The sequence below is a fragment of the Oncorhynchus gorbuscha genome, linkage group LG05, assembly GCF_021184085.1.
Source record: "Oncorhynchus gorbuscha isolate QuinsamMale2020 ecotype Even-year linkage group LG05, OgorEven_v1.0, whole genome shotgun sequence".
Classification (NCBI taxonomy): domain Eukaryota; kingdom Metazoa; phylum Chordata; class Actinopteri; order Salmoniformes; family Salmonidae; genus Oncorhynchus; species Oncorhynchus gorbuscha.
This window is the reverse complement of record NC_060177.1, coordinates 60,300,563-60,316,832: the sequence shown is the minus strand read 5'-3', so window position 1 is coordinate 60,316,832 and position 16,270 is coordinate 60,300,563. Positions and strand designations below refer to the sequence as shown.

General features: G+C 42.8%; 1 protein-coding gene across 3 annotated transcripts in view; it reads left to right on the top strand.

The window, feature by feature from the left end:
• The window catches only part of LOC124036229 (E3 ubiquitin-protein ligase DTX1-like), a 75,480-nt gene that overhangs the window by 46,687 nt on the left and 12,523 nt on the right, over positions 1-16,270 (top strand). For all 3 annotated transcript variants that reach the window (XM_046350515.1, XM_046350514.1, XM_046350513.1), the window contains exons 4-5: positions 13,012-13,073; positions 13,237-13,398. In XM_046350515.1, the coding sequence (XP_046206471.1) occupies positions 13,012-13,073; positions 13,237-13,398 (224 nt within the window). The remainder of the gene's footprint in view (positions 1-13,011; positions 13,074-13,236; positions 13,399-16,270) is intronic.

Genomic DNA, 16,270 nt, shown 5'->3' with positions numbered 1-16,270 from the left:
TATGTGTGTTCTCTTGTTTGTGTGTGTGAAGGTGTGTTCTTGTGGAAGTGTATGCCTGTGTGTGCGTGTGTAAAGTTGTGCTCCCATGTAGCTGTGGAAACCCATTTGCCATGGAGGCAGAGATACACTGGGGAGAGGTGAATAATGGATCAAGGAAAAATGGGAGCTTGAGCAGAGCGATCCGACCTGAGAGCAATTTAGTGAAGGGAACTAAAGGAAAGTAGTGTCTCGAACTGTAACCAATACCGTTGTTCCTATCAAATCAAATCAAATGTATTTATATAGCCCTTCGTACATCAGCTGATATCTCAAAGTGCTGTACAGAAACCCAGCCTAAAACCCCAAACAGCAAGCAATGCAGGTGTAGAAGCACGGTGGCTAGGAAAAACTCCCTAGAAAGGCCAACACCTAGGAAGAAACCTAGAGAGGAACCAGGCTATGAGGAGTGGCCAGTCCTCTTCTGGCTGTCCTGGGTAGAGAGGAACCAGGCTATGAGGGGTGGCCAGTCCTCTTCTGGCTGTACTGGGTAGAGAGGAACCAGGCTATGAGGGGTGGCCAGTCCTCTTCTGGCTGTCCTGGGTAGAGAGGAACCCGGCTATGAGGGGTGGCCAGTCCTCTTCTGGCTGTACTGGGTAGAGAGGAACCAGGCTATGAGGGGTGGCCAGTCCTCTTCTGGCTGTACTGGGTAGAGAGGAACCAGGCTATGAGGGGTGGCCAGTCCTCTTCTGGCTGTACTGGGTAGAGAGGAACCAGGCTATGAGGGGTGGCCAGTCCTGTTCTGGCTGTACTGGGTAGAGAGGAACCAGGCTATGAGGGGTGGCCAGTCCTCTTCTGGCTGTACTGGGTAGAGAGGAACCAGGCTATGAGGGGTGGCCAGTCCTCTTCTGGCTGTACTGGGTAGAGAGGAACTAGGCTATGAGGGGTGGCCAGTCCTGTTCTGGCTGTACTGGGTAGAGAGGAACCAGGCTATGAGGGGTGGCCAGTCCTGTTCTGGCTGTACTGGGTAGAGAGGAACCAGGCTATGAGGGGTGGCCAGTCCTGTTCTGGCTGTACTGGGTAGAGAGGAACCAGGCTATGAGGGGTGGCCAGTCCTGTTCTGGCTGTCCTGGGTAGAGAGGAACCAGGCTATGAGGGGTGGCCAGTCCTGTTCTGGCTGTCCTGGGTAGAGAGGAACCAGGCTATGAGGGGTGGTCAGTCCTGTTCTGGCTGTACTGGGTAGAGAGGAACCAGGCTATGAGGGGTGGCCAGTCCTCTTCTGGCTGTACTGGGTAGAGAGGAACCAGGCTATGAGGGGTGGCCAGTCCTGTTCTGGCTGTACTGGGTAGAGAGGAACCAGGCTATGAGGGGTGGCCAGTCCTCTTCTGGCTGTACTGGGTAGAGAGGAACCAGGCTATGAGGGGTGGCCAGTCCTCTTCTGGCTGTACTGGGTAGAGAGGAACCAGGCTATGAGGGGTGGCCAGTCCTGTTCTGGCTGTACTGGGTAGAGAGGAACCAGGCTATGAGGGGTGGCCAGTCCTGTTCTGGCTGTACTGGGTAGAGAGGAACCAGGCTATGAGGGGTGGCCAGTCCTGTTCTGGCTGTACTGGGTAGAGAGGAACCAGGCTATGAGGGGTGGCCAGTCCTGTTCTGGCTGTACTGGGTAGAGAGGAACCAGGCTATGAGGGGTGGCCAGTCCTGTTCTGGCTGTACTGGGTAGAGAGGAACCAGGCTATGAGGGGTGGCCAGTCCTGTTCTGGCTGTACTGGGTAGAGAGGAACCAGGCTATGAGGGGAGGCCAGTCCTGTTCTGGCTGTCCTGTTTTCTATCCTGTTTTCTTTACTAAAATAAACCCTCTGATGATCTCATTTCATTCCATTTCCCTTTCACAGCTTATGGGGAGAAGCACAGTTAGACAGTATGTATTGAAATGATACTGTCCTTCAGGCAGACTTCACAAGGCCTAGTTCTGTGTAAGGGAATGTGTGTGTGTGTGTGTGTGTGTGTGTGTGTGTGTGTGTGTGTGTGTGTGTGTGTGTGTGTGTGTGTGTGTGTGTGTGTGTGTGTGTGTGTGTGTGTGTGTGTGTGTGTGTGTGTGTGTGTGTGTGTGTGTGTGTGTGTGTGTGTGTGTGTCTGTGTGAGCCAGCTGAGAACCCCTGTAGTGATTTTTAAGGGTCCTATCAAATCAGAGGGCTGGAGTGGATGGAGTGCTCGTTTCTCACCTCTCTGCGCAGTAGGCGGGAGGGAGCTGTGAGAGGCTGTGGGAGAAGACTGAGATAAAAAATGGAGCGAGACAGAGTGAGAAAGGGTTGAGGTGGAGAACAACATTTCCCAGGCGTGTGGCTCTGTACACACAGGATGAGTGTGGTTAACAACTACACACACAGGAGGACACAGACACGTGAACTCCCTCACATATTCTCACCAGTGCATTGCAGACAGATAACACAGAAACCCACGCAGAATAGAAACATTTCAAGTTGTTTTTTCTCACACACCCACACCCAAATATCACTTGTTTTATACATAAACTCGTAAACTCACTGCGTCCTTTCTGTTCTCTGTGCTGATTTTGAAACCCACTCAGGGTTGATGGTGTGAAGTAGCTGAAAAGAAAACATGCGTCTTGTCTGATGTTGCAGTAATTCTCTCCATAGTAAATGTTCAAATAACATGTTCCATTCTGCAGCACTGTGGAGTATGAATTTCACACTTGCCGGTAGTAGGCAGGTGCTATATTACACATCTATACACATTGTAAGTTGTCACCAGTGACAAAGAATGTCTCTGAAATAATAACCTTGTGAGAACATGTAGGTGTTTATCATTTTTATTTATTTATTTCACCTTTATTTAACCAGGTAGGCCAGTTGAGAACACCTTTATTTAACCAGGTAGGCCAGTTAAGAACACCTTTATTTAACCAGGTAGGCCAGTTGAGAACACCTTTATTTAACCAGGTAGGCCAGTTGAGAACACCTTTATTTAACCAGGTAGGCCAGTTGAGAACACCTTTATTTAACCAGGTAGGCCAGTTGAGAACACCTTTATTTAACCAGGTAGGCCAGTTGAGAACACCTTTATTTAACCAGGTAGGCCAGTTGAGAACACCTTTATTTAACCAGGTAGGCCAGTTTAGAACACCTTTATTTAACCAGGTAGGCCAGTTGAGAACACCTTTATTTAACCAGGTAGGCCAGTTGAGAACACCTTTATTTAACCAGGTAGGCCAGTTGAGAACACCTTTATTTAACCAGGTAGGCCAGTTGAGAACAAGTTCTCATTTACAACTGCGACCTGGCCAAGATAAAGCAAAGCAGCACGACAAAAGCAACAACACAGAGTTACACATAAACAAACGTACAGTCAATAACACAACAGATAAATCTATGTAGTGTGTGCAAATGTAGAAGAGTAGGGAGGTAAAGGCAATAAATAGGTCATAAAGGCAAAATAATTACACTTTAGCATTAATACTGGAGTGAAAGAGGTGCAGATGATGATGTGCAAGTAAAGATACTGGGGTGCAAAAGAGCAAGAGGGTAAGTAACAATATGGGGATGAGGTAGTTGGGTGTGCTATTTACGGATTGACTGTGCTCTGACACCTGATGCTTAAAGTTAGTTAGGGAGATATAAGACTCCTTAGTTTTACTCGCATTTAAAAGCAGTTGGAGGCCTCGGAGGGAGATAGGAGTTAGTATAATGAGCTAGTTTACGCCTGGATAATTTCAGGCTTAGTCTCAATCTCCTCGAACATGGCTGTTGTAATGTAGTCATGATTATCAGAGGTGGAGTGGAGCTTGCCTTGCTACCCAGACTCCTTGCTACAGCCAAACGCTACGCACAAGGATGTTAGTTTCTTCTCTGCAATGAACACATTTGGGTTAGTCTGACTGGTCCAGAAACCGATGGGTTTGGCCAGAGCCAGAACACAGGCGGCAGTTTGAAAAGTCGTCATTGACTTGATATTCTGATTGGTTAGGGACGATCCAATCAGTGATGACTTTGTTTTGTACAATGACCCTCGTGCGCCTCGTCACCACAAACAACTTCCATGGTGACAGTCTCAGACTAAAGTATGTAGCGAACGACAGAGCAGCGAAAAAATTTGTGTTTATATTTACATTACCAGTCAAAAGTTTGGACACACCTACTCCTTCAAGGGTTTTTCATTCGTTTGACTATTTATAATAGTGAAGACATCAAAACTTTGAAATAACAAATTTGGAATCATAGTACCCAAACAAATCCAAATATATTTTATATTTAAGATTCTTCAAAGTCGCCACCCTTTGCCTTGATGACAGCTTTGCACACTCTTGGCATTCTCTCAACCAGCTTCATAAGGTAGTCACCTGGAATACATTTCAATTAACATGCGTGCCTTGTTAAAAGTACATTTGTGGAATTTCTTTCCTTTTAAAACCTCTTGGAACTACCCATCCGGGAGAATTGTCATCAACTACACTAGCGCAACGGTCAAAAAATATTACTCAAAAATATTCATGAAATCACAAGTGAAATATAGTGAAACACAGCTTAGCCTTTTGTTAATCACCCTGTCATCTCAGATTTTGAAATTATACTTTACAGCCAAAGCAAGACAAGCGTTTGTGTAAGTTTATCGATAGCCTAGCATAGCATTATGTCCAGCTAGCAGCAGGAAGCTTGGTCACGAAAATCAGAAAAGCAATCAAATGAACCGTTTACCTTTGATGATCTTCGGATGTTTTCACTGACGAGACTCCCAGTTAGACAGCAATGTTCCTTTTGTTCCATAAAGATTATTTTTATACCCTTTTGTTGGTCACGTTATGTTGAGAAATCCACCGGAATTAGCGGTCACGACAACGCCGATAATAATATAATATCGACAGAAACATGGCAAACGTTTTTTATAATCAATCCTCAAGGTGTTTTTCAAATATCTATTTGACGATATATCAACCGGGACAATTGACTTTTCAGTAGGAGCGAGTGGAAAAATGACTTCCTCTGTCCTTTACGCAAGAATCACTCTGAGAGCCCTCAGCTGGCCACTTATGCAATGTAGTCGTTTACACTCATTCTTCAAAATAAAGGCCCGAAACTACGTCTAAAGGCTTCCTCAGGGAAGCCACAGAAAAAGGAATCTGGTTGATATCCTTTTCAATGGGAAATAGGGATGCATAGAAAGACAGGGGTTTCAAAATAAGAGTCACTTCCTGATTGGATTTTTCTCAGGATTTCGACTGCAATATCAGTTCTGTTATACTCACAGACAATATTTCTACAGTTTTGGAAACTTTAGAGTGTTTTCTATCCTAAGCTGTCAATTATATGCATATTCTAGCATCTGGTCCTGAGAAATAGGCGGTTTACTTTGGTAACGTTATTTTTCCAAAAATAAAAATAGTGCCCCCTAGTTTCAAGAGGTTTTAATGAGTTTGAGCCAATCAGCTGTGTTGTGACAAGGTAGGGTTGGTATACAGAAGAGAGCCCTATTTGGTAAAAGGCCAAGTCCATATTATAGCAAGAACAGCTCAAATAAGCAAAAAGAAACAACAGTCCATCATTACTTTAAGAAATGAAGGTCAGTCAATCAGGAAAATTTGAAGAACTTTGAAACTTTCTTCAATTGCAGTCACAAAAACCATCAAGCGCTATGATTAAACTGGCTCTCATGAGGAACGCCACAGGAAAGCAAGACCCATAGTTACCTCTACTGCATAGGATACATTCATTAGAGTTTCCAGCCTCAGAAATTGCAGCCCAAATAAATGCTTCACAGAGTTCAAGTAACAGACACATCTCAACATCAACTGTTCAGAGGAGACTGCGTGAATCAGGCCTTCATGGTTGAATTGCTGCAAAGAAACCACTACTAAAGGACACTAATAATAAGAAGAGACTTGCATGGGCCAAGAAACACGAGCAATGGACATTAGACCAGTGTAAATCTGTCCTTTGGTCTGATAAGTCCAAATTTGAGATTTTTGGTTCCAACCGCCGTGTCTTTTTGTAAGACACTGTGTTGGTGAACAGATGATCTCTGCATGCGAGATCATCCGTTCATCCGATCTCTGCAAAAATAATTGAGTCATCTGTTGCCTGTAAGCTCGATAAATTATTCTAAATATTTTCAAAGAAGTGTGGATCATCATTATTTGGACCAAATAGATTGAGCCAAATCTGTTTATGGTCCAATCGAATAGTTTGCACACTTGGTTCAAAATGATTGTTAATTAATATCATCACCCCTTTCAAGTTTCTTTGCCTACGGGATAAATATATTTAGTCCCCCCAGTCCCTTTCCCATTAAAATTTGTCTAAAGGGGTGATGATACTGTTCAACAGTTTGGGGTCACTAGAAAGAGGAGTGGGAGGCCCCGGTGCACAACTGAGCAAGAGGACAAGTACATTAGAGTGTCTAGGTTGAGAAACAGATGCCTCACAAGTCCTCAACTGGCAGCTTCATTAAATAGTGCCCGCAAAACACCCGTCTCAACGTCAACAGTGAAGAGACGACTCCGGGATGCTGGCCTTCTAGGCAGAGTTCCTCTATCCAGTGTCTGTGTTCTTTTCCCCATCTTAATCTTTTATTTTTATTGGCCAGTCGGAGATGTGGCTTTTTCTTTCCAACTCTGCCTAGAAGGCCAGCATCCCAGAGTCGCCTCTTCACTGTTGACGTTGAGACTGGTGTTTTGCGGGTACTATTTAATGAAGCTGCCAGTTGAGGACGGATCGTCTTTTGAGGACTGATCGTTTTTTCTTATTATCTGTTAAACCATTACATTTATAACTAGCTATACTTATTTCACCACCTACCATAATGAGATACAAGTTTCGATTATACTTACCATAATATATGTTTGAAAACTTACCATTAAGAAGTACCATGATAATTGAATGTTTATATAGCTGTACCATGCTATTTGCACTGTTAAGAATACTGCAGCGATGACTAAGTAAACCTCTAATTGTCCTCTAATATTCCACCTACTAAAACCTCTCCCACATCCCAAGTTGGGTTGTCATCCCAGTGTCTGGCTGACCACCCCTTTACACATGGATCCTAGGGTCTTCAAGAGATAGGGGCCCATCCTTTAAAAAGAACACATGGTGCCACCTACATTACAGGTCTAGATTTGCAGCGGAATAATTTTGTGCTTGTCTTCTATGGCTAGTAAAGAGCATCACCTACTGGTCTGGGTAGGCATGTCACATTTGCTTTTCATATTGAGTTTCCACGGTTTTCATCTGCTATTCGCTTTCCAACGGGACTTTACTTTTGATCTTCTGTACCTGAATCACAAATGTCAGAATGTGTATCAGTAAAAACAACCTCAGAACTACGAACACATTCATCCAAAGTAGGAAGAAAGTGGAATTTAAAAGATGTTTGTGTTCCAACAAGGCCTTTGATTCTTTGCCTATCTGGAGTGTACAGAGCACTCCTCTTATGAACGTTTCCTCTGTGATCATACCAAATGGTTAACTCAAAACTTGCCATATATCTGGACATTGGGTTTCTCAGGGAATTTTACAGTTATAGTAAAGGACAGAGAGGCAGTTTGCAGGTGAGTTGTTTGGTTTTGTAATTTCAACATCAGGAAGTCACTTCCTCATCTCAACTTCCTCAATTCACTTCCGCATTAGAGCACAGAGAAACACAATCTAAGGTTTTGTGCTGTCAGACAGGAAATGTTAGTTTTACTTTATCTGTGTGTGCTAAAGATGGCTGAGGGGGATACATGGTAAGAGAGATCCTTTCTACTTGCACGACTAGCTTGTTTGATAATGAGGCTGTGAATAGTACTTTACTCTGCAATTGCCCAGCAGTTCTCTCTGCCCTTGGCTGAGTGAGTAAGGCTTGTTTTGGTGCTCATGTCTCCTTGTGTTACGTGATTATTACCAACGTTGTCCTCTGTTCAGACTGGAGAGCAGAGCTAGCTCTCTAAAGAGGGGAAGCCAGTGGATGAAGCAGGGATTACACAGCCGTGTGTGTTACCTGCCCTTCTCTGCTCTCCACTAGACCCCCTAGCCCTGCCTCAGTCCTGTCTCAGCCCTGTCTCAGCCCTGTCTAAGCCCTGTCTCAGCCCTGTCTCAGTCCTGTCTCAGCCCTGTCTAAGCCCTGTTTCCATTAGATTGAATTAAAGGAGAAATAACTGAATAAATCATGAAGGCCCATCCAGACCAAACCGATGCTATGTAAGAGATGCTCTGTGTCATTATTGCTTATTTGTCTGTTTTGAGAGTGCTTTGTAAAGTGCATTACTGATGTTGTTCTCTTCCCCTGGGCATAACCAGGGGCAGGGTCTGCCTTCCTCTCCCAGTCCTCCAGCACATCAATATGCGATTAAGCACTTTTTGAGTTTTCTCCTCTCCTCCTCCTCCTCCCTGTCTTCCTGGTGCATGATAAACAGACGATGAGATATAAGGGCTCCGTCAGCACTTCTGTAACTGGGCCTAATTTGGTCTCTGTATCCGGAGGAAATCACATCGCTCTCAGCCTAATTAATTCCTGCTCAAGTCAGGCTGGAGAGTCAGTCTTGGAGAGAGGGGAGGAGAGTGAATAGAGGAGAAGAGAGGGATGGAGGAGAGGAAGGGTAGACGGGACTGTGAAAAGGGAACAGAGGATGAAGAGAGTGATAAGGGTTGATGGAGGGGAAGAGAAAAAGAGGTTACTGGGTCTGTATTCTCTCGTGGAATTGACTTGAAAGTGAAATACCAGAAGACAGTGTTGTTTTACTGTACGTTTGTAACGTACTACCTCCTGATCAAATCTGAACACCAGTTTTAATAATAGATGAAAATACAGCTAAATGATCAGTAGGAGTGACTGTGAGGCTTTTCTGTGTGCAGCATGGCATCCAGCTGTGAACTCGTGACCATGTCCCTGCCCACACAGGGAGAGGAGCAGAGGGGGGGGATCTAGGTCAGCAGTGGCCCATCGCATGAATCCCAGCCCGAGCCCCAGCTGCAGGAGGGACCAGGTCACTGGCCCCAGAGACGGTCCCTTCCCTGAAACAGTTCAATGATAAAGAGCAGAGCAGAGAAGAAGAGGGATGCTATAACCCTACATACGCTTACAGATTACACCCTGAATGTTGTCAGATCTTCAACCAAAACCTAATATTTTAAAAAAGGATCCAGAGTGAACAAATAACACAAAAATGTGATACTTATTTCACTTTTCTGCAACACTCAATTCCCCTTTGTGAAAAAGTAATTGCTCCCTTACATTGAATAATTGGTTGTGCCACCTTTAACTGCAATGACTGCAAGCAAACGTTTCATGTGGTTGTTGATCAGTCTCTCACGTCACCGTGGAGGAATGTTGGCCCACTCTTCCATGCAGAACTGCTTTAACTCAGCAACATTTGTAGGTTTTCAAGCATGAACTGCTTGTTTCAGGTCCTGTCAAAACATCTCAATCGGGTTTAGGTCTGGACTTTGACTAGGCCATTACAAAACGTTGCATTTGTTGCTTTTCAGCCATTCTGATGTAGACTTGATTGTGTGTTTTGGATCATTGTCTTGCTGCATGACCCAGCTGTGCCTCAGCTTCAGCACACAGACAGATGGCCTGACGTTCTCCTGTAGAATTCTCTGATACATAACAGAATGAATGATTCCTTCAATGATGGCAAGTTGTCCAGGTCCCGAGGCAGCAAAGCATCCCCAGACCATCACATTACCACCACCATATTTAACCGTTTCTGCACATTTCCACGCTGTTTAAAGGCACAGTCAACTTAGTGTATGTAAACTTCTGACCCCACTGGAATTGTGATGCAGTGAATTAAAAGTGAAATAATCTGTCTGTAAACAGTTGTTAGAAAAATGACTTGTGTCCTGCACAAAGTAGATGTCCTAACCGACTTGCCAAAACTATGGTTTGTCAACAAGAACTTTGTGGAGTGGTTGAAAAACGAGTTTTAATGACTCAAACCTAAGTGTATGTAAACAAAAACTAGCCTTTTTGAATTTTGTCTAACGTTAGTAGCTAGTAGCCTTGTCAAGGATGCGTCATTCATTTGTCACACTAAACGTGTTACAGAGCAAGCAGAACAATAGTAAACCTTGACTTTTTTGGTTGAAAAAACCCCTCTGGTGTCCAAGTTGACCTATTTTAAAGATTTTACTTGGCAAGTCAGTTAAGAACAAACTCTTATTGACAACGACTTGTAAAGCTCCCCCAGCCAAACCCTCCCATAACCCGGACAACACTGGGCCTATTGTGCACCTCCATATGGGACTCCCAACCATGGCCAGTTGTGATACAGCTCAGGTTTGAACTCGGGTCTGTAGTGCCACGTGCGATGTAGCACTGCGATGCAGTGACTTAGGCTGCTGTGCCACTCGGGAGGCCATCGGTTGGTGGATATAAAGTCTAAGATCTTTGGTTGGCTGATGAAGAATTCCTTATTGGAATAATCATGGCCAGCTGGTTTTGTTATCATAGGGCTAACTGTGCCAGGTTATCCCATGGGAGCAGATAACAAGAAATATTCTATCACATATTTCTATTTTATTTGGCTGATGCAGATTTTAAGACGCAGAAAAAGTTTACATTTTTTTCATGTTTGCAAGTGTGGACCAGGTGTTACTAAGAATAACTCGAGGGTCTTGTTAATTAAAAGCTTCAAGTAGGAGTTACTAGCTTCCCATATTTAGAAATGAAATGTGGCAAGAAATGCTGTTGTGTGTCTTTGTGCCACAAGAGTTTATATGGTTGAATGATCTCATGGTGTTAAAACATTACGCTTACAAATCCTGTAACACTTACACTGTCTCAAGGTGCACTCGCGTGTGTGTACACATGAGTGTGTGTACGCGTGTGTGTGTACGCATGGGTGTGTACGCATGGGTGTGTACGCGTGTGTGTGTACGCATGTGTGTGTACGCATGTGTGTGTATGCATGTGTGTGTACGCATGTGTGTGTACGCATGTGTGTGTACGCATGTGTGTGTATGCATGTGTGTGTATGCATGTGTGTGTATGCATGTGTGTGTATGCATGTGTGTGTACGCGTGGGTGTGTACGCGTGGGTGTGTATGCATGTGTGTGTACGCGTGGGTGTGTACGCGTGTGTGTGTACGCATGTGTGTGTATGCGTGTGTGTGTGTGTGTATGCATATGTGTGTATGCATGTGTGTGTATGCATGTGTGTGTATGCATGTGTGTGTATGCATGTGTGTGTATGCATGTGTGTGTATGCATGGGTGTGTACGCGTGGGTGTGTACGCGTGTGTGTGTATGCATGTGTGTGTATGCGTGTGTGTGTGTATGCGTGTGTGTGTGTATGCATGTGTGTGTATGCATGTGAGTGTACATGTGAGTGCCATGGGCTCTTTTATATGTTGCTCTCTCATGGTGAAAATGTATTGTTTAATCACAAACACTCCATGAAATTCCTGAATTATACATGTGTTTCAAGAGGCAGGCGCTCTTGATTTGAGATACTGTAAGTGCATGTTTAAATATAGGGAGGAATTCTCCCCGTGGGAATTGCCTAATTTGTTTTAGTTGAAAATGCCTGATTGTCTGCTTGAGCTGATTTGCGCGCACTGCAGACATGCCAGCACAATAATCTTATTGGCTCTTGGCCTTTCTCCAACACAATACATACGGGGTTTTTCGGCCTTCCTGAGCATAAATGGGCCACACATGCACACAGCTGTCTGACATGCATCATGCTATAGTATAGGCCATTACCCAGCTAGCTGACCTTGTCCTGGCCACAGCTTCATATCTCTACTCCTCAGCCCAGCCTGCATATCGCTACGCTAGTTCCCCTGAGAGTGAGCGGAGATAAGGCAGCTCAGACCCAGAGTGTCCAGGACACGTGGGCCTTTGTTAATTCTGTAAAGCTCATTGAAGGGCTCCCCTGGCACAGGAACACAGGGTCTACTCACATCAAAGCGGCCTTTCGTTAGGGATTTGTGAGGGAGGTGCTGAAGAGATACTGGGCTAAGGGTCCTGGACACTGCCTGTACATGGAAGAGAGAGACAGAGATGGAGAGAGAGAGGCCGGTGGGAGGGGCGGGTTCGTGTGGAGCACATCTAGTCAGAGCTGCTATTGGGGGAAGGGATCTCTTAGATCAATGGTATTAACGTTATATAATACCTTTGGGAAAGTAAGGCAGTTTTATTATTCTACTCTAATTCAGTGACGTGCTTCTTGCATGTACTGAAATACTGCGTAAATTAATACAGGATAATAATTCAATCATCAAAGCAATGGTCATTGCGTAAAGCGCTAAACTGTTTTGGTTGTGTTGACATCAAAATGGCTTCCTTTTCTTCTATTTGGTCCTCTCCATCACCGCAGATCGGGTGTTCTTTTCTCTGCACATAGAGTAGCAGAAGCAGCAGCAAAAGAAGCTCAGCCTGCGGTCTCTAACCCTAAAGCTCTAATCCTAGCTCTGACAGGTGACCTTTCCCTGCAGTCTGGTCTGCCCTGTGTGGGAGGGCACTCCATTACCAGACTGAAGCTGAGGCTGTGGTTTCTTAAAAGGGACTTACCAACACACACTCACACAAGCTCATCTTGACCCACATGCTTTGTGCACAGCTCTCTATCACTCCTATTTTAGATGTCTTTGCGAGTAAACAACAGTGGTGTGTGTGTGTGTGTGTGTGTGTGTGTGTGTGTGTGTGTGTGTGTGTGTGTGTGTGTGTGTGTGTGTGTGTGTGTGTGTGTGTGTGTGTGTGTGTGTGTGTGTGTGTGTGTGTGTGTGTGTGTGTGTGTGTGTGTGTGTGTGTGTGAGAGAGTGTGTGTGATCTCTAAGTGTCATTCTGAATCATGTTCTGGGACAGCAGTAACTGTTGATGAGCCAGGCTGTCTTGTTTGTGGTGTATTTGTTAGCTAGGACACGTGACTTGACCATGGACACTTTCGCACAATGGCGACATATTCTACATCTGTGTAAGTGTGGCCATTCTGACTGAGGAAGTACAGTACTTTATAACAGTGAACTATAGTGTCATTATGTTTAGTTTTCTGAAAACCGGACGATTTCATATTGGACGTTTTTCTCCCTGCAGGGTCCCGGCCCTCCCTGTTAAGAACTTGACTGGCTCTGGACCAGTTCACCCAGCAATTGCAGGTAATGGTTATATTTTTCTTCTCTTTTGCAATACATTTAATTTTTTATTCCCGTAGGCTGCATCTACACGAGTGCTTTACTTTTCGCATTCCATTCTTAGTCATAATACTAAACCAACACGGCTCTTTTCTTTCCTGTATGTATGTATGTGTGTGTGTGCCAGGTATGACAGGTATCCTGATGTGTGCTGCTGGCCTGCCTGTGTGTCTGACCCGAGCCCCTAAACCCATCCTGCACCCGCCGCCCATAAACAAGAGTGACATGAAGCCTGTGCCCGGGGTCAATGGCATCCGCCGCAAGACCAAGAAGAAGCACCTCAGGAAAGGTAAGTACAGGTGTAGGATCTTAATTTGATACCCTGTTGCAGGAGAACGTTCATATTATGCCAATTGTGGTGTAATTGAGGTTTAAAAAGGCTTCTGAAGTTTGTAATTTCCACTTTGAAATTTCAGAGTTGATTCTCCCTTAAGAAAAATGTATCAACCCCTACAAAAAAATGATAATTAATTCAAATCCATTCACATTTCCTGTTGCTGCATGATTATTTTCCTGCTGTAGAAAACTGGCTCAAGTTAAGATCCTACATCTGTATGTATGACAGGTGGGGTTCCCATGGACGCTGGAGGGGTGGGGCTGTCATGGAGTGTGAGAGGAATTCTATTGAGACATTAAGATGTAAAGTAAATCTCTCCTCTGGATAATCAGAATATCTTTATTCGCTAAGAACATTTAAACATATCTGGTATTTGACTTAGTGACTAGCTATAATAGGTAATAGAGACACAAGGTCAACATACAGGATATACAGTATAAATAGGGTAAACATACAACTCTGGAGTATACAATGATTTACAGTGATGACATACAATTTACAGAGGGGATATATCTATATATGGAGAGGTGTACATAGTGCAAATGCAGTATAGTGGAGTTATTATTATTTCACCTCATTGAAGGCAAGGTGCAGTGCTCGGCTCAATGCAAAGTTTTAATCCCTATGAGCCTGAGGGTCAGTTGGTGAGGGCCACAGTACCGGATAAGAAACTGTTCAGGCGGCAGTTGGTTTTGGTCATGATTGACTTGAACCATTTACCAGAGGGGATTCTTTGAAGGATGGGGTGTCCGAGGTGGGTGGGGTCTGCGATGATCTTTCCTACACGCTTCCTTGTCCTGGAGTCGTGCAGGTCCTCGATGGAGGACAGGTCAATCAATCAAATGTATTTTAAAAAATAATACAAAAATCAACTTACATTGCTACATCAAACATGTCTAGCAAACCAAACACAGGTATTAACAATACTCAAACATACAAAAAATATAAATAAAATACAAAAAAGAAACAATTTAAGTTGAATTATATCACTCTGAAAATATCTTATTATAATGATTCATGAAGATGTTATTCTTTTTGTTATTCACTATGGTTAGTGGTTTAATAAGATAATTAAATTCAATCAGAAAAATTTGGAATTTTTGTTTGTGTATAAAGTATTTGGCAGCAAGAATAAAAAAAATAACAATCATTTCAGTGGTTTTGTTATCATTGCAATAGTAACATATTATATATTTTATGTTAAAATTATAGGCAGTGTTCATAATGGTAAATAAGTACTTTGCAAGGTTTTCCCAAAATTCGGACACAAATTTACATTCAAAGAACAAGTGAGACAGATTCTCACCTTCTTTTTCACAGAAAACGCAGATATCACCAACAGCCACAAATGTGGAAAACATAGAATTACATGGATATATCTTATGCAAAATGTTGAAGTGCACTTCCTTAACTTTGTTTGGTATACAGTATTTGTAAGGTCTTAACCATGCATTTTTCCAGACAATGTCAGGAATAAGCATGTTCCAGAAAAACTTTCCTCTCGGTGTAAGTTGGTTTTGTGAATTAATAATTTGTCTTCTATATTTATTACAACAAGATTTCTCAAGTAAGCCCACACCTTCCAATCTGAGTTCTGGATAAACTTTGTGATCATTACCAAAGCTAAGATGAGTTTTCATTAGTGTAGTTAGACAACTGGGAACGGCTTTGATCACAGAAATAAACTCTCTGAAAGGTATTGGAAACTCTTTCAATGTTATAAATTGTTCATATGTGAGAATATTACCCTTGTTGTCGAAAATATCAAGAACAAAGTCAATATTCCTCTCATGCCAGCTGGGATAGAACAATGACTTATTCCTTACAGTTATGTCTGAATTATTCCACAAAAGAGCTTTATGAGGGGAAAAATTGTGCAGGAAACATATTTTCCAGGCCAGTAAAGCTTGTTGGTGAAACCTAGCCAATTTAGCAGGTAATCTTTCAGGAATATAATTACATTTCAGTAAAAATTGATGACCTCCCAATTTATTAAACATATTATTTGGAATGAAATACCATATTGAATCAGTATCGAACAAACATTTTTTCAACCAGTTTATCTTGAAAGTGTTATTTATGTAAACAAAGTCCAACACTTCAGCTCTTTGGTTAGAAAGGACAGATTTTTTTAGTTTGTGAGACTTATTTTTCCAGATGAAGTCAAGAAAGGTCTTATTGATCTCTTTACAAGTATCAGGATTTACACATAATGATAATGAGGGGTACACAAAACGAGACAGTCCTTCTGCCTTGGACAGAAGTACTCTGCCATGTATAGAAAGATCTCTTTGTAGCCAATTATTAAATATATTTTTAGTTCTCTTAATTTTAGGAGAGAAATTCAAATGTTGTCTGACTAAGTGTTTTTTTGACAGATGTATTCCTAAATATTTAACACAGTCCTTTACAGGAATATTTTCTATTTCTTTATCATCAGAGTCAAATAAACATAAGATTTCACATTTAGAAACATTCAGCATTAATCCTGATGCAATAGGAAATGCAGTTATAGCATTAAGGGCATGTGAGACCTGGTCTTTGTCTCTTACGAAAAGAGTAGTATCATCAGCCGGTTGGGAAATTTAGATTTATTTGTTAAAAATGGTTAAGCCATACAAATTTGCATCATTCAGAATATCTAGAGATAGAAGTTCCACAAGCAAAATGAATAAAAATGGCGAAATTGGGCATCCCCGTCGTACACTTCTGTTGATACTAAATCTTTTGGAAGTATTAAGGTTTAGTAGCATAGAACTATTTATATCTTTGTAAAAAATGCAAATTACTTTAATAAAATGTTCACCAAATCCAAAAAGTTTAA